The sequence below is a fragment of the Heteronotia binoei genome, chromosome 1 (assembly GCF_032191835.1).
Source record: "Heteronotia binoei isolate CCM8104 ecotype False Entrance Well chromosome 1, APGP_CSIRO_Hbin_v1, whole genome shotgun sequence".
In the NCBI taxonomy this organism is placed as follows: domain Eukaryota; kingdom Metazoa; phylum Chordata; class Lepidosauria; order Squamata; family Gekkonidae; genus Heteronotia; species Heteronotia binoei.
The window spans coordinates 164,734,857-164,758,639 of record NC_083223.1 but is presented as its reverse complement, the minus strand read 5'-3'; the positions used below and the strand labels follow the sequence as shown (position 1 = coordinate 164,758,639).

The window sequence follows — 23,783 nt, the reverse complement described above, 5'->3', positions numbered from 1 at the left end:
TCTGCAAGGCGGCTACCTGGTCTTCTCCGCATGCCTTCATGAAGCATTACGCGCTGGACGTGCATGCTCAGCAGAGGACTCGGTTGGGAGCTGCGGTGCTACAGGCTGTGTCTTCAGGCTGACCGTCTTCCCGCCTCCAGGTATGCTTTGCTTGCTAATCTCCCATGAGTGTGAAGCACAGAGACCACGAAGAAGATAGACAGGTTGCTTACCTGTAACTGTAGATCTTCGAGTGGTCATCTGTGCATTCACACTACCCGCCCTCCTTCCCCACTGCTGACGGTCTCTCTCTCTCCAGAAGGGGGCTTTCAGCGGTCAGGGAGGAACTGGCGGGATTGCCGCGCGGGCGCCGGTGGGCATGCGCAGTGGGTCGCTTGCGCATGCCTGCTGGCGCCTGGCGCGAAAAAATCCCGGGCTTTTGCATATACCGATTCGGGGATCGGCGCAGGCGCACTATCCCATGAGTGTGAATGCACAGATGACCACTCGAAGATCTACAGTTACAGGTAAGCAACCTGTCTATCCTACAGCAGCATTCAACACAGTCGACCACAATTTCTTGACCCCCCCCTCACCTTGCTGATGCTGGAGTTCATGGGGAAGCCTTGCAATAGCTCACCTCATTTTTCCATGGTCAGGGACAGGGAGTGGTACTAGGAGAGACAGTGTCCTCGAGGCACCACTAGTATGAAGAGAATGGATTTTTACCACACCCTTCACTTGGAGTCTCAGAGTGGCTTACAATCTCCTTTCCCTTCCTCTCCCTGCAACAGACAGAGAGCTCTTTCAAGAACTGCTTTTGAGAGAACTGATTGACCCAGGATCACCCATGTCGAGGAGTGGGGAATCAAACCCAGTTTCCCAGATTAAACTCCATGCTCCTTACCACTACACCGAACTGGCTCTCATGTGGGGTTCCCAAAGGAGCATTTATCTCCTTTATGTTATTTAACATCTATGTGCACCCCTTCACACAGCTGGTGTGGAGTTTTGGGCTGGGGTGTCATCAGTATGCTGATGACACCCAGCTATTTCTGTTGCTGGGTGGCTGACAGGACACCGTTCCCATGAATTTAGCAGAGGGTAGTTTCATTATGTCTGCTCTTTTGATAGAGAATGAACTGCAAAAAAGCAAATACCCCCCCAAAAAATCAGACTATACTAGTTAGGACCTTTTGAAAAGACATTTCTGAGCCACAGAACTGCATTTATTTCTGTGTTAGTAGAACAATTGGACTTTTGCACAGTGAGGCATGTTACATGGAAAACTGTTTTTGAAACTAGTAAGTTTCAAATGCAGTTTTTGCTGTAACATAAAAGTTACTGTGCAAAGAAAAATACAAAATGGTACTGTATGAACTTACAACTGTAAGCTTGGATAAAATGGCTTCTTAAACACACTCACAGTACACTCACAATACTGAGCAAAGTGGGTTCCAGGGGGACAAAGTGTGCAATCCTAATTGGAGTTACTCCCTTGTAAATTCATTGAAGCCTCTTCTAAAGTCTGTTTTAGGCAGTGGATTTACGAGGGTATAACACTGCTTAAGTTTGTGGTGTAAGCTCAATGTATTGACTTAATATATCTTTGATCATCAGATACTGGTGACTAGAGATATAAAATTTCTGGAAATTTTGTAGTACCCCCTCCCCCCCAAAAAACCAGATGGACCCTATGCAGCTTCAAATGGCTTTGCGGGATCCTTAACCCCCTGGCAACTTGTTAGATGAAATAGCGAAGACATGGCACCAACAACTGTCCCCAGCCATCAATGAGATCACTCCCCAGCGTCCTCTTCGTTGCTATTCATGGCTCACACCATGGTATACCCTGGAATTGCGGCTGATGAAACAGCACCTTAGACAGCTAGGGAGGCGATAGCGGCATGCCTGTGACGAAGCTACAAGAACATCTTATAGGCTGTTTATGAAGTCCTATGAGATGGCAATCAAGGCTGCAAAGAAGGCTTACTTTGTGACCCAGATTGTGCCTACGAATTATTTAGCACAATTCAGACCCTTACAAACTTGCCACAGAGCAAACCAAATGATAAAGAATTGGATATTGAGGCTTTTGCAGATTTCTTTGCAGATAAGGTCCTGTCGCTCCGCCATGATCTCTCCGCCAATTTTGATACAATAAGTGAACTCGAGGCTCCAAGCACATCCTTTGGTTCAACCCTGGATCATTTTGCTCCACTCAGCTTGGGGGGAGTTGACAAGGTCCTCTCTAGTGTACATCCCACTACCTGCTATTTGGACCCGTTTCTGTCCTGGTTGATACGTGCTTGCCAGATAGGACTTCCGGGGCTGGAACATGGTGAGCTGATTTGCTTCTTTCAGGAGGAGCAGACCGGAATCTTTCTTTTGGGCATAAAAGGCATTCTAACGCCTGCTGCCTACATTTTCCAGTAAAGGAATCTGTCTAAGACATGCTTGAAAATTTTGAGGGGACTTGCTTTGGCTGACGAGAGATCCCAGGAGGGGTTTCTTTTCGGCTTTGAAGAATCCCCGATGAAGAATTGCATTCCATCGTCTACAAAGAATTGCCAGAGTCATTGAATTAACATAAACTCATCAAGATTCCAGCTTTCTATGGACTATAATAACATCTGAAGGCAAAGTGGACAGTATAAAGAAGAATAGACTTCGTTAAGGTAAAAGATTCTTATCTATCACTCTGGGACTAAAATAAGACTGTTAAAACAAAAGATTTAAGAACTGGAACTATTTGCAAGAACATAAAATCAAGGAGAAGTGGAAGGGGGTAAAAGTGCAATTTCTGGAGCTAAGATCAAGCAGAAAAGTGCAAAAAAATAATTGTTGTTTGGAATTCTTGTGGCTTTGAAAAAGAAACCCAGCCATAACATAGCTGCAGATTCTTAATACGAAACAGGAAGTGACATAACTATCGTGGAATCTACAACCATCGAGAACGAGACTTCAGAGAGTCAGGAAATAAATACTGAAAGAAGAGGAATCTTTAAGCATCCAGGTTTTCTCTAGAGCCAGGAACCATAGAAAAACATTGGCGGCCATTACAGAAAGGTCAAAGGTTTTATATAAAATAAATTGGAACTGGACTTTAAAAATTTACAAAACTGATACAAATCATCCCTAAAAGGTAAAACAGCTTGAACTATTTGTTTGAAAATAAATAATAAGCCCTGGGGAAAAAAAAAACTTTTTTTAAAAGAGGCTTGGAAATATCATGGCCGCCATTTTGGAAAAATTAAAGATTAATATCTTGAGCTAGGAAGCTCAGAAGACGGCGATTTTGGGCTTGATGGAAAGGGCATGCTCTAATCTATTGAAATCTGTCATCAGATTGTGGTTTGGTGAGGTCAATTTAAGAACCCATTTTATGCAATGGGAGGACAGTGATGTCTGATTAGAAGCTGGGACCAAGGGTTACACGTTTAAGAGCAGCCTTGTTGGGAGAAGGAAAAATGGCTAAACAAGTCCAAGAACAATTGGATGCTATGGAGGCAAGACTGGTGAAGGTAATGAAAGATTTAATACCTGGAAGTGAGAAGAAACTAACTAAAGAAATAAACTCTAGTGCTGAGGAAGTCAAGAAAGAGATTGAAAAAGAGATTGATGATATCAGGAAAGAGTCTCAAGCAACAGCTATAAAGACAGAGGAGATAGAAGTTAAAATTAAGGATCAAGATGCTACTATTAAGAAGATGCAGGACAAAGCAATACTACAAGACTGTAAGTTAATGGAGAATATGATTCGCCTAAGGGGAGTGCCTGAAAAAGACCAAGAGGATCTAAAGAAGTACATTGCCACAATTATTGCTGAGTTTATGGGAGATGACCCTGAGGTGATGGGACATTTGTGTGACTATGTTTACAGGGTCAACTCAGAATTTGCTAGAAAGCGCAAGTTACCAAGGGACGTGGTAGTAAAATTTACTACAAGAGACATGGTGGGAAGGATCTTAAGTCAACAATTTGAAAACCCTATGGTGGTAGAGGAAAGCAGAGTATGGATAATGAAGGAGCTGCCGAGGAAAGTTATTAGTGACAGAAGACAATTCAAGAAATTGGCAGACAAATTAAGAGAAAGATCTAGATGGATCTTACCTGAAGGTCTTAGCTTTGAATATAAAAGATTGAGAATGATAATAGTAGATACTCAAGGTATGGAGAAGTTTTTTGCAGCCAATAAAGAGTTTGGGGATACAGAATAATTGAAGAACCATTATGGATTACAAATTAATTTCTTGGAATGTAAATGGATTTGATTCACCGCAAAAAAGGAAAGCAACTTTCCATTGAATTAAAAAAACAGAAATGTAACAAAGTTTATCTACAAGAAGTACATATTAAACGATTGGATTACAAATTTTTATGGAACAAATCTCTTGGAGAATAATTTTTTTTCATTAGCTCAAGAAAAAAAAGGGAGTGGTTTTTTATATTAAAAAAGAATTGGAGCCAAAATTGATTTTAAAAGACAATGAAGGTAGATATGTTGCAGTGGAGGTGTTTATGAATGAGAAAAAGGTGTTGTTACTGGGACTATACGCCCCAAATGGGGCGAAAGATGCTTTCTTTAAAGACATTATGCAACAACTAGACAAAGTGACTTATGAACAATTAATGTTAATGAGAGATTTCAATGGAACTATTAATAACTCTTTGGACAGATCTGGAAACAAAAAGAACAAAGATGGCAAGCTACCAAAGTCATTTTTTGAACTAACAAAGCAAGAAGGTCTGGAATATACGTGGAGAAAGTTTAACCCTAACATGCGTGATTATACTTTCTATTCAGCAAGGCACAACTCCTTCTCAAGAACTGATATGGTATGGTCCACAAAGGATTTGGGACTTATAACTAACAAAATAGAGAGTCTTCCAAAAATAGGTGCAGACCACAATCCATTAATGTGGTTAGCGAAAGAAAGGAAAAAGATGAGAAGATGGAGGCTAAATGAAGATTTATTGCAAAAAGTAGAAATAGTGAAATCTCTTGGAAAAGAAACTAAGGCTTTTTCCAAATGAATGAAAATCAAGATGTTAAAATTCAGACCGTATGGGACATGTACAAAGCTGTTATGAGAGGAATACTAATTATATTGAACAATAAAGATAAAAGAGCTAAAGAAAAACAATTGATGAACTTACAAACAGATATAGGTAAAAAAGAAAATGAACTGAAAAAAAGACCGGGGAAAAAGAAGATATTACAGGAAATCATTATTTTGCAGAACCAACTGAGACACTTACTGAACAAAGAGATGGAGTGGAATTTAAAAAGGTTACAGCAGAAGTCATTTGAAGGTGCTAATAAGCCGGGGAAATATTTGGCTTGGCAACTGAAAAAAAAAAAGGGAGAAAAAATTCATAAACATTCATAACAATTTATTCGGAGGGTAAAGAAATTGTGGATCAAGCCAGAATTAAAAGGGAGTTTTACAAATTTTACGCTAAATTATTTAAAGGTCAACAAGTAAATAAAGAGAAAATAGAAGCTTACCTGCAAAGAATAAAAGTGAAACCCCTAAAAGAAAACATGGAAAAAACTTTGAATGAACCAATTGAAAAAGCAGAAATAGAAGTAGCAATTTGTTCAATGAAATTAGGAAAAGTTCCAGGTCCGAAGCTCCTTCAGCAAAATTTTATAAAGTTTTGGCAGAAGTACTAGTTCCTAAACTTCAAAAATTGATGAACAGTATTAGACAAGATGGGATGGTGCCAAATACATGGAAAGAAGCAGTTATTTCATTGATAGAGGAAAGAGATGTCACGAATGTCAATAACTATAGACCGATTTCACTACTGAATAATGACTATAAAATATTTGCTAGAATTCTAGCAGAACAACTCAAACAGCATTTGAACATTTCTATCCAAAGGGACAAGCAGGTTTTCTCCCCAGGAGACAAATAAGAGACAATATCAGAACAGTAATAGACATTGTAGAATATTATAAAAAGCATCCAGAGAAAGAGGTGGCTTTATTGTTTGTGGATGCAGAAAAAGCTTTTGATAATCTCAATTGGGACTTTATGGTTGCAGTGATGGAAAAAATGAAACTAGGAGATGATTTTATAAGGATGATCAAGGCAATATATACAGAACAACAAGCTAAACTTTGTGTGAATGCTGACTTGACAGAACAAATGACAATTAGCAAAGGCACAAGACAAGGTTGCCCTCTATCTCCATTGTTATTTATAATGACCCTAGAGGTCTTGCTGATTCAGATTGAAGAGGATAAAGAAATAGAGGGATTGAAGTTGAAAGGTTTTTCCTATAAATATAGGGCCTTTGCGGATGATGTGATGATTATTAATGAAAATCCATTACAAGTGACACCCTTGTTAAAAAAAAAATAAAGAGTATGGAGAACTGGCGGGTTTTTAGGTAAACAAAGAAAAATCGAAAATCCTTAGTAAGAATCTGTCACTACGCAAACAGAAAGAGTTACAAAATGCTACTGGATGTGAAGTTACCTCAAATGTAAAATATTTAGGTGTGGAGATTACAATGAGAAATATTGATTTATATAAGAACAATTATGAAAAGCTTTGGCATAAAATTGAAGAGGATATGTTAAAGTGGAATAAATTGAATCTATCTATGCTGCGGAGGATATCCACAGTTAAAATGAATGTTCTACCAAGAATTATGGGTTTTTTTTTCAAAACTATTCCAATAGTGAAAGATAAGAAACAATTTAATCTTTGGCAAGGAAAGATTTCAGAATTTGTATGGGCGGGTAAAAAACCAAGAATTAAAATGAAAATTCTGACAGATGCAAAAGAAAGAGGTGGCTTCCAACTACCTGATTTAAGGTTATACCGTGATGCAGTTTGTCTGGTATGGATTAAGGAATGGATAACTTTACTTAATAGAAAATTATTGGCGCTAGAAGGCCATGGAAATATTTTCAGTTGGCATTCTTATATGTATTATGGGAAGGAGAAGATGGATGGATTTTTCTCACACCGTTATATAAGGAGGAACTTGTTGAATACGTGGAAAAAATACAGTAAATATGGTGATGAGAGAAAACCACTTTGGATAGTGCCAACAGAAGTTATAAAGTTGTCTTCAAGTACACAGGAAGAAAAATGTGTATCATACAAACAACTGCTAAAGATTCATAGAGGCAAAGTAGAATTGAAATTGGCCGAAGAGTTGCAAGATAAGTTTAACTGGTTTCAACTGCATCTAATTAAAAGCTTGGTAGAGAATGATATTAGGAATACAGGCATAAGACATGAACAAACAGAAATGGAAAAAATGCTGTTGGGTGAAAATGAAAAACTGTTTTCAAGGACTTATAAGCTGTTACTGAAATGGTCTACTGAAGAGGAGGTGGTGAAACCTCAAATGATTAAATGGGCAATAAACTTTAACAAGGAAATACAAATGGAGACGTGGGAACACCTATGGAAGAACTCTATGAGAATATCGACGTGCTATAATATAAAAGAGAACTGCTTTAAAATGCTGTATAGGTGGTATATGACACCTAAAAATTAGCAAAAATGAACAATCAAACTTCAGATGGGTGTTGGAAATGTAAAAAACATGAAGGTTCTTTTACCATATGTGGTGGACTTGCGAAAAGGCGAAACAATTTTGGCTTATGATTCAACAAGAGATTTTGAAAATCTTGGGATATAATATTAAGAGAGCACCAGATGTCTTTCTGGTGGGATTACAAATGGAAAGCTTTCCGAAGCGAGACAGGACATTGTTGTGGTACTTGCTTTCAGCTGCAAGAACATTGTATACGCAAATGTGGAAGCAAGATAAAATACCAGAAAAATGGGACTGGGTATTAAAAGTACTAAATTGGAGTGAAATGGACAAATTTACTAGAATCTTGAAAGACTGTAATTTGGAGAAATTCAAAGAAGACTGGGAGAAGTTTCAAAACTATGTAGAGAAACAATGGAAAATGAAGAGACATTTAGTGGTTTTTGACAACAATAACTGAACTTTTAAAGAGAAGAAAACTGTGATTATTGATATGTGATTTAATATGCAAATTAGATAATTGAGAATTAAGTAGAGGATAAAGTATAATAACCATCTTTGAGTTAAAATAATGGTAATTTTTAGTGAAGATTCTATAATTATGAATTTTACCTTTAGAATGTTTTTCATATATTTTAAATACCGGCGGAGGTCATGAATTAGAGGTGGGGGGGGGGGGAGGAAAATTTGTAATATATTGGCGGATTATATTTGGGTTATGTTAGAAGTATACTTTTCAATATATTGCAAAAATAATAAAAAAATTGATTTACAAAAAATAAAAATAAAATATGTGCTTGCCAGATAGAATTTTGAGCCCCATTGCAGGAGATTGTCAACAGGTCCCTGATCGAAGGAACCTTTCCCATGCCCCTTAAGGAGACGGTCGTATGCCCTCTCCTCAAAAAAACATCTCTGGAACTGGCCGTATTAGCAAACTATTGGCAGGTGTCGAACTTTCCCTTTTTTGGTAAAGTCATTGAGGGGGTAGCGGCAATACAGCTACAGGGATTTTTGGATGACGGTTCTGTTTTAGACCCATTTCAGTCTGGCTTCCATCTGAGCCATGGGATGGAGATGGTACTGGTCGCCCTCATGGATGATCCCTTGAGACATCTGGATTGGGGTGGCTCGGCAGTGCTATTGTTGTTAGATATGTCAACTGCATTTGATACAGTTGACCCCCAGCTACTGTCCTGCTGCCTTGCCAATGCGGGGATTCAGGGGTCTTCCCCTTCAATGACTTCTTTTCTCCAAGGCCGGGGACAAAGGGTGGGTATAGGGAAGCAATCGTCCCAGAGGTGCCCACTTGTATGTGGTGTGCCTTGGGCAGTTCTCTCCCCGATGTTGTCTAACATCTACATGCACCCCCTTGCCCAAATTGTCCAGAGATATGGGCTGGGTTGTCACCAGTATGCGAATGACACCCAGCTCTATCTATTGATGGGAGTCAAGTCCAGCTGCGCCCTGGAAGATCTGGACCTGCCATTGCAAGCCATAGTGAAATGGCTCAGGCAGAGTCAACTGAAATCGAATCCAGCAAAGACAGGTCCTGTGCCTAGGTCGTGGCAGTCTGGGTAGAGAGATCCCTCTGCCAGCCTTTGATGGGATGCCTATGGGGCCAGCTGCAAAGATCAAGAGCTTGTTGCTCCTGGAGCCTTCACTGACTATGGAGGCCCAGGTAGCAACCACTGCCAAATTTGCATTTTACCACCTTAGGCGGATAAGGCAGCTGGCTCCGTACCTGTAGCTTGATGACTTGGCAACAGTGATCCATGCGGCAGTCACTTCAAGATTAGACTGCTGTAATGCCCTCTACATGGGGCTGCCCTTGACTCAAATTCAGAGGCTGCAAGTGGTGCATTAGCCAGGTTGCTAATGGAGCTCTGTGTACAGGAGCACATTCAACCTGTGCTGGAAACGTTACACTGGTTGCCTGTGGCATTCCGGATTCGCTTCAAGGTGCTGGTCATAACCTTTAAAGTCCTATATGGCCTGAGACCTGTCTACCTTCGGGACTGCCTCTCCCCATAAGTACCCCAGAGAGCACTACGTTCAGGGTCTCAAAATCTTCTCAAGATCCCTGGACCGAAAGAAGCTTGATTGTTGACCACCAGAGTCAGAGTGTTCTCAGTAATAGCCCCAGCTCTGTGGAATGCCCTCCCCAAAAACATCAGGGCCCTTTGGGACCTGCCAGAGTTCCACGGGGCCTGTAAGATAGAACTGTTCAAACTTGCTTTTAACGGTTAAGGGGGTGGCTATTATTCAACAGCACTGACAGTCTCACTGAACTAACATAACTGAAACAAGGAACATCAGAATAACTAGAACATCAATGGGCATCTTGGACTTTTAATGACTATATAATGGAAATGATTTTATTGTATATTTTGGCTTTAATATTTCATGTTGTTTTTATTTGTTAGCCACCCTGAGCCTGTCAGGGGAGGGTGGGATATAAATCTGATTAAATAAATAAACAAAATACAGTTACAACTGTTTGAGACGGACTACTAGTATATTGTACTATTACTAGTAGTATATTAGACAGACTACTAGTATATTGAAAGCTCTTAACTGAGAAAGTTCTGACTTTTTCATGTTCTACATATGAAATGAGTGAAATGCATTTTTAAGACAAAGTTTTTGCACTTAAAATACAAAAATATTTCAAAGATTTTTTTAGCACTCTCCCAAATTCCCCAGTTTTTTATTGGGAAGGAAGGGGGTCCTTGGGGAAAAAGTCCCCCCCCCTGAAATTTTTTGGGGCTTTCCTTGGCCTTAACATCTCTACTGGAGACAAACAACAGCAAAATGCTCTGCTGGTAAGTGTTAAGGGAATCCGGTTGAAAACAGAATGCTGCTGTTGATGGACTTTGGTTTGATAGAAGTTCTTACTGTGATTCTAAATATTCTTGCTTGGAATCCCATGGAAATTAGTTGGGCATTGTAATAACAATCCTAAGCATTGGCAGGAGCATGTTAAAAACACAAGACTGTGGAATCAATGGGATCTACACATTCCGAAAGTGGATTTCAGAACTGTTTAGAAGTTATACTTCCTGATCTGCAATCCTTTAACCTTTGTTTGGGATGTAGTTAGTGGTAGGGCTAGGTATTCTCTACATGTGCAGTGGATTTTTCTTTTTCTAATATTATATCAGGGCTGTCACACAGACATGAAGTTATTATGGACTAACCCCTTTTTCAAGTGTGCTGATTTTTCCCTATAACATACACATGTAAATATTATTGAGTACTAATGTGTACACTTTGTAAGAAGTCTAGTAAACAGTTTCATGGATTTAGGGTACAGTTCTGAAGACTGAGCTTAATGAATCACCTGCTATTTTTGGTAAAAACTATGTTGAGCTCTTCATCATGCCACTGTGGCCACTGAGGAGAAAATAATTTTAAAAGTATGATTGGGAATAAGGTTTTATTGTGACCATTATAATTCAAGAAACATTTGTCATGTTGTGATCCTTCTAGTAGCTTAGTACATTCTGGGCAGGCAGTTTGGTTGGAGCCAACAAACTTTTAATCAGGCCTAAGACTTGACTTTAGTCGGAATTTTTTCAATAAATGCTTACTTCAGTGTGGGAGTGCTTGGGCTCTTGCTGTGGGAAGCCTCCTGGCAATCCTGCTGAAGGCAGCAGTGGGGGTGGTGGAGGAGGATGCAGTGTGGTTGCAACCATGTGCAACATAACTTAAAACATAAAATAAAATATAATATAAAAAAAACATAACACAACATTAAATTAAATTAAATTAAAAACTTCTGGAGAAAACCAGTTTAACCATAAAGTTTTAATGAATCCTAGGGCATTGCTCCTGATATTGTGACACTAATTCCAGTTTTTCACCAGAAGTGATGTTACATACAGGCATCATACTGGCACATCTCTCCCCAGCAGCTGATCATCCCTATTTCAGATATTAGTTTGGATAGCCAATGCCTTGCTGTCACAAATAGGGTGGAATTGTTGGGAGTTGATCCACAAACATTGGAATCAGTTTGGGTAGGATCTTCTTCATGTCTGCCTATGCTGTGCATTTTTATAGTTGTGGTGTCAGCTTTGTTTGCTTTTTTAAGAATATGAAATGCATTTGGTTCTATACCCTAGCTGAATGAGAAATTATGCATTCGGATGGGTGCTGGGCACACATTTTCTCCACCCAATTTTGCTGCCAGAGTTGTATGTATAGAAATCATTTTTAAAACCTGTGATTGTGCCTACAAGTTATTTGAGAAGGGAAAATAAAGGATCGTTCCAAATTTAGAATTTGTATAAGTACTGTCTCACGCTAATACTTCTTTGTTGCTGCTACAGATTTTCATTCAAGCTGTGATTAAGTAAGTCATTGCTAATCAGAGGCAGATTGGGTGTGGTATATATCCATAAGTAGTTTTGTTTTTTGTGAGTGCAGAATGCTCATCTACAGCCAGTGGCAGAACTTCTAAAAAGAAGAGGGAAAGGAGGAATACCGTATCTCTTTTACTCTTATTAAAGAACTGGAGGCTCAAAATGTTCCTTGATACTCTGCCCCTTGCAGGAGGAATAATGAATAATACAACTGGCTTTGCTGACACCTAGAATGTAGGAATCCAGGAGGGTCTTAAAATCTGGATATTATTAATTACATACAGGATTAGGGTTGCCAAGTCCGATTCAGGAAATATCTAGGGACTTTGGGGGTGGAGCCAGGAGACTTTGGGGGTGCAGACAGGAGAAAGGATGTGATGCCACTCCTGTGATGTCACTTCCAGGTCAAAGGTCAAGTGATGTCATTTCCCAAGTACCGCCCCTTCAAATGATGTCACTTCCAGAACATTGCATCCAAACGCCTTCCTGTGATGTCATTTCCCCCTTCCAAATTAAAATTTCTCAACTTTACATTGATTTCTGACCCTCAAACCTTTGTTGTAATAGCAGGGGATCTCCAGCCACCATCTGGAGGCTGGCAATCCTGATTTATACCCTACTTTTAGTGGGAACTCAAGCTGCTTCCATTAGAGGTTGAGAGTATTCCAATGTTACCCAGCAAGCTTCCTTGGCAAGGTAGAGATTCAAACCCAGGTCTCCTAGACCCTAGTCCAGCACTCTAAAGCTGGAATCCAAAGGATGGGTACATAATATGAAGGGAAAGAACTACTCCATGCACAGCAGGAGTTTTGCTTGTACTCTTCACTGCAGGAATTTCTTTTGCTAACCAGGCAAGGTGTACTGAAAACTGCACAGAGGTTTGTGTTTGAGGGCATTTGGAACTAATTGATGCTGAGAACTCTGAAATAAAATTCCAGCCACATAGGCAGTTCTCTTTTTTGATTTATAAATAATTAGCAAAACTGATTTACTGTCTCTTCCCCACCCCCACTCCCAGCTCCAAATGGCTGTGGAATATCTTTGCTGACCATTGGAGAAGGGTGGGCTGCAAGGTGACAAAAAATACAACCTATGCCTGTCACCTTCTCTCCCCAGGACTCCCCTGCACATTTGGTATTCTAAAACCACCAAACCAGAGTTTTGAACCAGCCCTGTATGTTTAATAAACAGTATTCAGAAATATGGAGATGAACACTTAATAGCAAAGAAATCAAAGAATGCTAGTTAGACATCAACTCATAGAAATAAGCCCTCCTATTAATTCTGAAGTTCTCATTATATGAACAGAGAAGTCACAACTTTGTATGCACTACTAAGACAGCAAGAAGAGGAATTGCTGAGTTCTCTGAGACAGTGAAATCTTGAGAAAAAATGACAATAGTAGAGCTGTAATGAAATCCACTGCTTTATAAAACTTTGTTAAGTTCAATCAGTAGTAATGTCTTAACACAGTAGCCAATATACTGTTGAAGTAAATGGAGGAATGGCTTGAAATCTGTTGCTCTTCAGTTACAGACTCTTTATTTCTATCTAATCTTTAACAAACTTTTAAGAAAAGCTAAATTATGTAATTAGTACTAAATATGTAATGACAAGACTGTCCATAGGAAACAATAGCAGAGCCAGGATTGTCCATAGGATATAATGGGAGAGAAGATTGTCCATTGACTTGCATGGGCTTCATTGAAATACATCGAAGCACAGAAACGGCTTTATCAAAAACCTGGAATGGATTCTTTCAGGAAAGTCAAAAGATACTACAAGTGTCCTGGAGGAGGGTGGGTCACCGCACTCTGGGACTGCATTGCTAGAGGACTGGATTGTCAGGGGGAAAACTAATCTGCCAGCCTTTAGGACTGGATTGACAGGGGAATATGTACTTTGCCAACCTCCAGTCCCCAAGGCTGCCCTTCTACCCTGTCCCCTGGCAATGCAGTCCCGGAATGTGGCAACGCACCCTCCCCCTGACAATTCCATTCCAGGACACTTGTAGTATCTTTTGACTTCCCTGAAAGACTCCATTCCAGGTTTTTTTGCAGCTGTTTCTGTGTTTTAGTGTATTTCAATTAAGCCCATGCAAGTCAATGGACAATCCAGGCTCTGCTATTGTTTCCTATGGACAATCTTGTCATAGATTTTAGTACATCCCCCTCCGAAACACAATCAGGGAAGATCTTTGTTGATTTGAAAGAAACTGAAATAGGGGGAGAACTTAAAGGCGCTGGAATGGGAGGGGGAGCAACAGAGACGACAGTCTCCCAACACACACACACAAACAAACAAATACCAGAAGATTTTTGTTGATCTTAAAGAAGCTGGAATGGGATACCGAGGACACACACAAACAAATCAGGGAAGATCGTTGATTCTAAGGGAGCTGCTGGAACGGGATGTTGAGGGGGAGAAAAAGGACACCTCCAAACACTCACTGAAGGGGGGGAAACTTTGTTGGTGCTTCAATGGGATAGAGGAGAAAGGAGAGTGAGCGTGCATGGCTCCGCCCCCCCGCCCCCGCTTCCATCCCTGGCTCCCACGCGCTGGCCCCTTAGCAGTCTCTCTCACTCACACACGTGCGCACACACATAGAGAGAAAAGAGCGGTGCGCTTGGCCTATCCCCGCCCCCCCCCGCTCCCTTGTGGAATGGCCTGAGGATAGGGGTGAAAATCTAACTTCCCCACCATCAACTTCTTTAGGGACTTAACTTCTCTGTGGCCATGCAGGACTGGACGCAGCAACCCCGACAGCTCAAAGACTCTGGATTCCAAGGTGCGGTAGCCTATGCTGCCAGCTCTGCAAAGAGCTCCCACCAGCAGCACACTTGTATGAGGTCAAATGAGGGTTGCTTGGGGGGGCCTTCTTTAAGCAGGAAGGCGGGGCAAACCTGCTCTCTGGACTTGCAAAACACAACGAGGAGACAGAGGATGTTAGTCCTCCAGCAGCGACGCTCTTGCATGTTCCTTAGTCTCTATGGTGCCAATGTCTGTCATTTTGTCTTCCGCTTCCAGACGCTCAGAAAGCGGGGGCGGAGTCTTCAAACCAGGGGATCCCCCGCCCCCAGCGGGGGTTTGGCAAGCCTATACAGGATATAGTAAAAATGAGTAAGATCCCAGAAGCACCTTCAGATAAATATCTGAAGAAGTTAGCAATGACTCACAATAGCTCATGCCCCTCCAAAAATTTTGTTTGTCTTCAATGTGCTACTGGATTCTTACTCTTTTCTACTGCTGAAGTCAAACTAACATGGCTACCCATTTTAATCTATCTCCATACAGGATATGATTTTGATTACCATATGATAAAGGCATCCCAACCATTTATTAGATCCAGTGCAATTCTTTTTATACTAGTAGTGCAATCCTAAACTTTGGATTGTACTATGTATTGCATTAACCACATTCTGAATATACAACAAATACACGTACAGAATTTAAGGTGATGTGAGAGGAGGAACATTAAATATACTGGAGAATTAATGATGGATTTCAAGAAATTTTCCCAACTTGTGAATTCGTGGAATGAGTTTAGTGAATAGAATTAATCCAAATCATTGTCTTTTTATGTCTTTTTCTAATAATAAAGTATGAGTGAAGGAGAGACCCCCACTATTAAGATCTGCACACATTCTTATAGTTCAAGCTTATGATCCTTGGACAGTTTATTACTTCGGATATCGTAAACAGTTCTGAGTTGGAATGGGCATGAACTGAGAAAATTGTGGTTTGTGTTGGTTCATGTTTGGTTTGATTGCACAGCTAAACAAACTATGAACTTACACAAATCACAGTTTTCCTGAGCAGGTTCATGGTTCATTTGGTTTAGGAGGCAATAGAACAGCCTCCTCATAAGTTAGAGTAGCCAAACCCACCTGGAGTCTTCAGCAGGCTCTCCTCCACCTGCCTTCCAAGTTTGGTAAAGATTGAATTTGAGATGTCCAAGTTATAGCCTCCCCAAAACAGGCATCCCCAGGAAAGCTCAGATGTAGCTCTAGCTTCAGGTTCGGTCCCTGAAACCACAGCAAGGAACACCTTTGCAGTCAGGAGAGGTGTTTAAACATTGTCCCTCAAAGCTTCCCCTAAATCAGCTGCACAACAAACAATTCTTCTTTTGCTCTCACAACAACTAACTCCTCTCTCTTCATGCTGCAAAGTGAAAGCAGTTATGGTATTATACCTGCTCTCGTAGAGCAGAATGGGAGCTCAGTGTTTGGCTGCCAGAACTGGCAATCAAGCTATGGGCCACTGCTTTGGGTGTTTCTAGGGCTCTTCACAAGTCCATCCCCAGTGTTGCCTAGGAATTGATTGAATCTGCACCAGGCTGATTCACCCAAACCTCCATGTTAAAAAGGCAGAGTTTTTGTTGTTGTTGTTCAGAAATGAAACGACCAAATGAACAAATTCAAAATGTATCAGCCCAGTTTGTGCTCAAACTGTGGTTCATTTTTCGGTTTGAACCCATTCCTAGTTTTGAGCAAATACAAAATTCTGTGGTGTTCAGGACCTAAAGATAAAATGGCACTGCATTATTATGAGTTGTTAATTTTTGTATTAATAAATAGTTGAGTATGGTTTACTGTTTTGTTTTTAAAAGTCTGCTTGGTAGTTGTGATGATCCATATGGTGATCTGCCTTTCTCTTAAAATTCATTGTTTCATATATGGAATTGGCCATTGTATGATTGTGTGAAGCAGAAACGTGCTTCAAATTAACTAATTAGCACAATGTGTAACTATGAATGTACTTCATAGTAACATGTTGGTAGTAATGTCTTAATTCCAATAATACTACAAGAAGTTTTTTTTTCAAACCAAACTTAACCTTTATACCATATATACCTTTAAAAAAAAACAACCCATAGATTACCTTTAGGGTAATTTACAGCATCCATTAAACAACAGAATGAATTAGCGGCACCAAAATAAACATTTGGGGGCAGCTGTTTGCCAGTTCTTTCCCTAGTCCTTTGTATCACAGTTGCTGCTCTTGTACCTGCTTTGCATGATTGCAGACTCCCTGTACCCCCAGGAGATGGGGGCTGCACTTATCCTCAGCAGCAATGCAGTCTGCACAGGGAGACATCACTATACTGTAGAATCCATTCCTTTCTTGGTGGCAGCAGACACCAAAGGTACTGTGGCATAGAAGTTGCTTGATTCAAGCAATAAACACCAAAGTCCTTGGGCATCTAAAAATGCTTATTTCAGCATTCTTAATATCAAGGATGTGAAACATATAGCCTTTGGGCTACATCCAGCCTTCTAAAGGCACTCACAGCCCATGAGGAAATCCCTACCCAGAGCAAGTGTACCCATATATAAAATGCTACCACATTAGCTCACTGACTAATGTGGTGCTTTAGCTACTTTCTAATGTGTACCCATATATAAAATGCTACCACATTAGCTCACTGACTAATGTGGTGCTTTAGCTACACTAAAATAAGTGTATGGTGGCATCAAATCTGTGTCACACTAATCCTGAGGGATTGACAACACTGTGTGCCACTTTCTTTCTTACCTTATTCCCTCTCTTTCCATATCCCATTCCTTCCTTCTGCTCACCCACATTTTGTTCCTTCTGATTTCTTTCCCCCTCTCTTTCTCCAGCCCCACTTCTTCTCTACTGTCTTGTGTGCTGTGGGGGGAGAGGCTGATTTGGAAACACCCAATTGTTTTAGGAAGAGGGGAAAAACAAGATGTATTCAGTGGTATTGGGGGCAAGTCTTATGTAGCATTATAAAAGGGGTTGGAGAGCTGTGATTTGGGGAGGGTGAAACTACAAGTGTGGTAGCTGAGAATCTGTTGAATAGGGGGTTACATTCATTACTGTTTGACACCCTTCTTATATGTTTTGCAGACCATATTCAGTTGTCATTCCAGATTCCACAGACATACAGTCTCGTGATAAATAAACCCAACATTTCTGTTAACCAAGGTGCATGCTCAGGCACCCACAGAGAACTTTATATTAGTGGAGAAGCTACAAGAGAGGAATCAAAGTGGCTTACAACTTTTGTCCAGTGGGTTGACTGTAACACCATTATGAATGTTCATGAAGCAACCTTGCACTGCTCAGACTGAGGGGCATTTAATGCTCCTCAGTGTTTATATGAGATGTCAATTAGTTTTTTTAAAAACCTGCCGCATTAGTGGTAAAACAGCAGTACTGCAGTCCAAGCTCTCTGCTCACAACTTGAGTTCGATCCCAGCAGAAGCTGGGTCCAGATAACCGGTTCAAGGTTGATATTCAGCCTTCCCTCCTTCCGAGGTTTGTAAAATGAGTACCCAGTTTGCTGGAGGGAAAGTGTAGATGACTGGGGAAGGCAATGGCAAACCACCCCGTAAAAAGTCTGCCGTGAAAATGTCATAATGCGACTTCACCCGAGGGTTGGAAGCGACTGGTGCTTGCACAGGGGACTACTGTTACCTTTTACAACACAAGAATTTCAGTTCCAGTACTACCCAGGATCTTCAAGAAAAACCATGCCCTAATATTGTACCACAGCTTTCCCACAGGACCTAAATTTCTTGCCACATGCTTACATTGTTGTTGACATTTTGCTTTCTGATGGCCTAATGTTTTACTCAAGGGCTACTAACCAGGCTTTCAGTTTCTGACCCTTTCATAACAATTATTCTAAGTACTTGTTCTCAAGACCTTCACATACAGTCTGGTGGTGTTTATATTTATTAATGCATTTTTCCCCTCCTTCAGCTTGTCCCTCCCTTTAAACCTCAAGTGACATCTGAGACAGACACCAGATATTTTGATGAAGAGTTCACTGCTCAGACTATTACAATAACACCACCTGAAAAATGTAAGTACTGTAATTCAGATAGCTGTGTTTAACTACTGAGGGTCAGGGGGCTCAGTGCAAGTGAGAGTTTTGTTATTAAAAACAAATTGATATATACTTGGCTGGTTACAGCTAGGAATAACATTACACCTTTGAGACATGTGGTTTGACCTTCTTGTAACAAAAGATTCTTAGAAGACCTATCTTGATTAGGATTAAGAGCACTTTAGTTAATGAAGTGAGATTCTATACACTTTTTTCAATCTTTACTAATAGTCCTCAATCTAATAGAAATGAATGGGAAACATCACAAAGACTTCCTTGGGATGAACAATACACCCTTAGTTTAGCAGAGTGTTTAACATACCTGACTCTAAACATCTGTTTGAAGCAAGGCATTTGCTAGGCATTTTGCTGAATCAAAGCCAAAACTAGAGCACCTGTTTCCTTGTAAGATGCACATTAGCATGTCACAGTACAATTCTGGTAGGGTTCCTTAATGTCCATGTTGCATGTTAAATTTTGTAGCTTAGACCACTCTGCATAAAGGTCCAATAAATATTTGCTAAACTAGTCTTCAGCTTTATAGCATCACTCTAAAAGGTGTTAATTGCCACTAATATTGTATTTTCACATTAAGCATTTCTTCAAAATAAGCTGATATATGAATTTCAGTAGCATTCCATATTTGAAATGTATAGAAGAAACCTTTGAGGTTACAATTGAACAATGTGTCAGCCATGTATACTAGATGCTTAAGGCTGATGATTCCTGTTTCAAGCCTCTTTGGACCCTTGTGTGGTAAGATGTTGTGAGCTCATTTATACAAGTGAAGCAAAAAACATAAGGTTGAATTCTCGTGTTGTTTCTGAAAATCATAATTAATTTAACCTAATGAGAGAAAAACATCATCTTCTCATAGCTTCCAGTATTGGTCTGTAATCATATGCTGTGTTTGAAGAAATATTAAGATCCTGTTCTGCATGCCCATTAAAAAAGCGGACTCTTGCTCTTTTTTGCTATATTCACTGCAACACTAAAAATATACTGCACTTCTCAAAAATGTATTCTGTTATAATGTTATGGAATGTACAATAAGAAAATCTTTTTTCTGAGACTACCTTCAAACTTCACTTCCACAGATGATGAAGATGGTATGGACTGCATGGACAATGAAAGACGACCACATTTTCCTCAGTTCTCCTATTCTGCAAGTGGACGGGAATAGCTTGTTCTTCTGTTCTGCTGATTCACAGTCATATTAGGTTTATCACTGAAAAAGAGTACTGAACATCATCACCAGTACTTGCTATTATCTAGGATAGCAAAGCACTTTCAGAGATCATTCCAAGCTGAACCAGTTCCCTTTCTGCCCAATCAGCCTCTTTGGTTTATCTGCATGACATTTTATATTGGTCTAAGGTCCCCTGCTGTTGATGCTGTCCACTGTCTCAGCATGAGAGTAACAGCAAGAAGCAATCCAAAAATGTTGTGACGTTAGATGACAAATTCTCTATGGTGCATTTTGTGCCCAGCTGGTTATCTTTCTCTTGTCTCTTTAGAGGAGAGGCTTAAGGACATGCCGGTCTGAGAAGCATTTCTCACTTCTTTTAAAAGACAAATCAAAATTATAGTAAAAACAACATAGTTTATGATGTTTTTCTCACATCTGTTTGAGCTGGACAGAACTGGGAAATGTAGAAGATGGTAATGCAACACTTTTGCTAGTCATATCATCACTTGAATTAGACTTGCCATTAACATCTGGATGAAAACATTCAAGAGAAGGACTTATAACTGTTAATATATAAATATATATATAAATATATATATTATTTTTTAATTACTGTTGGATACTACAAAAGAAGCAGGAGGGCTGGGATCACCTAGCCTCCCACTTAGACTTCCAAATTCATTAGCAGTTATGAAGAATGGAACCTTTAAAATGCAAGCAGTTAAGGGAAAAAAGGCAGCAGTTAAAGGTCTTATAATTAGCATCCGATAACATCTCTCTCATGCTTTTCTTTTTCTTTGTTGATGAACATCCCCTCTTGTGGCCGAAGAATGTAGAGAGGCATAACAACAACGCCTTTTCACCAAAATTTGTACACCAAGGCAAACAGGAGTTTGCCTTTTCATTTTTATTATTATTATTTCGAGTTTGTGAATTAGCTTTTTTTTTCTTCAGGTATTTAACTGAATATTTTTGTTACACTGCAGTAGTATTTATTTTTTAGTGACAACGATTGTATGTGTCATGTTTGCTGCTACATCTTAAAAGAGGCTTTTAACAATTATTTTGTTTATGGAAGGACTGTACAAGCTGAACAAAATAATGCACTTTTTCTCCCATGTAAAATTTTAACAACTGTGCAAGTGTACCTTATAGTTTGAATTGGGTTTCTGTAGCTGAAACATTATGTTATGGTCAAGAGAAAATCCCAAAGCCATGTATCCAGAGGATTTATGCACTCTTCACTCAAGGTGAATGTAGTAATAAGAGTCAAGTAGCTTCACTAAACACATTCAAGTGAATGAATCTACAATGATTACAAGAAAAGAACACTCTAGTGTATTATTGCAAAGAATAGATTAGATTGATGCGAACAATAATTCTAAGTGATGTTATAGCTCTGCCTACACAAAGAGAACATTGTTATCAACCTGAATAGTATTTCCTCCTATTTTTATTTGAGATTTGGGATTTTTTTTTTAAATTCTTCATACAAAATTAAACACACTGAGGAAAGGCAATCAGCCTTTGGTACTAGGAACTGGGATTTTTCAAATGTCCTAGTAAATGTAACAGAAATGTATGCCAATGGTAATGACATAACAGAATGCTACTCCACAGGATTATCACTGAAGTATCTTGGTTTCACTACCTTTACAACTCCTGTAACAAACTGTGATTTAGCAGAGTATTATGATTGCTGTGTATGAATGTGTACATGACTTTTGAGAAGAAAATATTTACATGCAGATGTCTCAGCCTCTTGATGCTGAAAATTTGGATAACCCTAGAATGAAAACCACTGCAGGCAGTGACAGATGCTGGGGTTGTCAAGAGGTATGTGGGCATTTTATTCAGGCAGCTAACACACACATACTTTCCCTCAGCAAAGTAGCTGTTTTCCAAACTTTGTACCACAACAATCATGATTAATGTTCACATCTGCACTTATTGCTAGATATTATGACACTGAAGTAATATCTGCACTTATCTGCTAGATAACTACATCTGCACTTATTGCTAGATATTATGACACTGAAGTAATTAAGGGGTGATTATTAGCAGTCAGTGCTGAACAGAATTGTAGTTTATGAGCAGTATCCCATTTATACCAACTGTAGCCACATAATTTAATGAAAACTGTTCACAGTGGTCCTAATCCAAAGTTTCTTATATGCAACGATCTCCCCATGGACCAGATGGACAAAGCTGTGAGTTGTGATGCACTACTCACGTTATAATGTGCGGTGGGGGAGAGAAAGCACTACCTCCACCCTCTAAATGGGTGATCAGCATTGTCAGAGTTAATACCACCAATCATCTGTTTGTCAGCATGACCTAGTAAGAAGTACTACATGCACAGTCCCTGTTGCTAGATATGAGGTTCCTCTTCCCTACACTATATCCTTTGTAGCATAGGATCTGCACATGGATCAGATTTGCTGGATTAGAACAAATACGCTGCTCTGTGGCTTAAGACATTTCTTAATTAGGCTGAGCTGCACCTCATTGCAGTTCTATTTTAGCTGTTTCCTAATGCATAGGAAAATCTTTTTGGATATAATAAAATTATCAGGGTATTATATTTCAATACTAAATTTCTATTTATAGGAGCTGGTGAATTATTTGAAACTTTGCAGTAAGTAATGCCGGGGGGGGGGGTGCGGTTGGGTTATCATTCCATGGATGTCCACTTTAAGTTTAGGCACCCAACATTTCATATTCTGAATTGTTCTTTTGCTTTTGAGTTGGGAAGATTAAAGTACTTCTTCAAATGGACCTTGTATTTTCAATTACTGTTTAGAAATTAGTATATTTGTTGTGACCATGCCTTATTGAGTTCCAATAGCAAACTCTCATTCCAAGCTCTGGTAGAAAAATGAAAGCGGTAATTCATACAAAGAAATTTACAAAATAAAACATGTTGTTCACTGTGCTGTGATGAGGTGGGTTGGTTCCTGCCCTTCCCCCCTGCTTCCCAGGTTCAAGTTTTTTGTCAGTGGGCAATATGATAGTAGAAGAACTTGGTCAAGTTAGGTATCATGAAAGCCTCTCAAAAACATGTTACTCAACATGAGAATCCTAAAATAATTATGTTGGTGCATGTTCAGTAATAAACATTATTGTCCCAATTTAACTTGGGGCTGTGAATAGGCAGAAGCAAGCTTACATATTCACATGCCAAGTTGAATAAGGAAGTGGGGTCTTATGCATGCTGTTTCCACAGAAATTCAAAAGCATATTTTTAAAAACCTGAAGTCTCACCTATTAATTCAGTCAGTAGGAAGCAGGGCTGTATTTAGTTTTTCTCTATCTCCCCTTTTACCATCAAATTGCTGATTTCAGAAATTTGCTCTTTTAAAAAGGCTCCTATTGTGCATATATGTTATGTAAGGACTGGCACACATACATTAACTTCCTTATATACAATCATATGGATGCTTTCTAATTCAATAGAAAAAAGAAGTGTTAATGAAAATAATCTTTGATGTCATACCCATTTAGCACTCTACTTCAAGACATGTCACAGCAATTCTTACCTGGACTACAACTGCTCACCTGTGCATTTCACTGACTAGGGTTGATTGGAGTGCACATGGAATTTTGTGCAGAATTGGTTTAATCAATCTGTTTCCCTAAAACCATCCACATCTGATGAAAGGCAGTGGTGTGGATGTGCACTACCATGACAGAGTAATTTCCCTGCATGATAATAAAATTAAAGCTCTTAATTAGATTTGTATCTCACATTCTCCTAGAAGGGAACTCAAGGCAGTATACGTAGCAGTATACCATGCAGTGGCCAGACCCATTTAGATTCCACAAGGTTGCTATGCCCTGTGTCTTCCAAACCTGGGACTTG

At 39.6% G+C, this 23,783-nt stretch overlaps 1 protein-coding gene across 3 annotated transcripts in view; it reads left to right on the top strand.

Annotated features, from left to right (window-relative positions):
- AKT3 (AKT serine/threonine kinase 3) overlaps positions 1-22,695 on the top strand; it is a 340,649-nt gene extending 317,954 nt beyond the window's left edge. For all 3 annotated transcript variants that reach the window (XM_060243709.1, XM_060243690.1, XM_060243700.1), the window contains 2 exons: positions 18,606-18,708; positions 19,830-22,695. In XM_060243709.1, coding sequence (XP_060099692.1) covers positions 18,606-18,708; positions 19,830-19,915 — 189 coding nt within the window. In that variant the 3' untranslated portion in view covers positions 19,916-22,695. The remainder of the gene's footprint in view (positions 1-18,605; positions 18,709-19,829) is intronic.
- Positions 22,696-23,783: the final 1,088 nt, after the last annotated feature.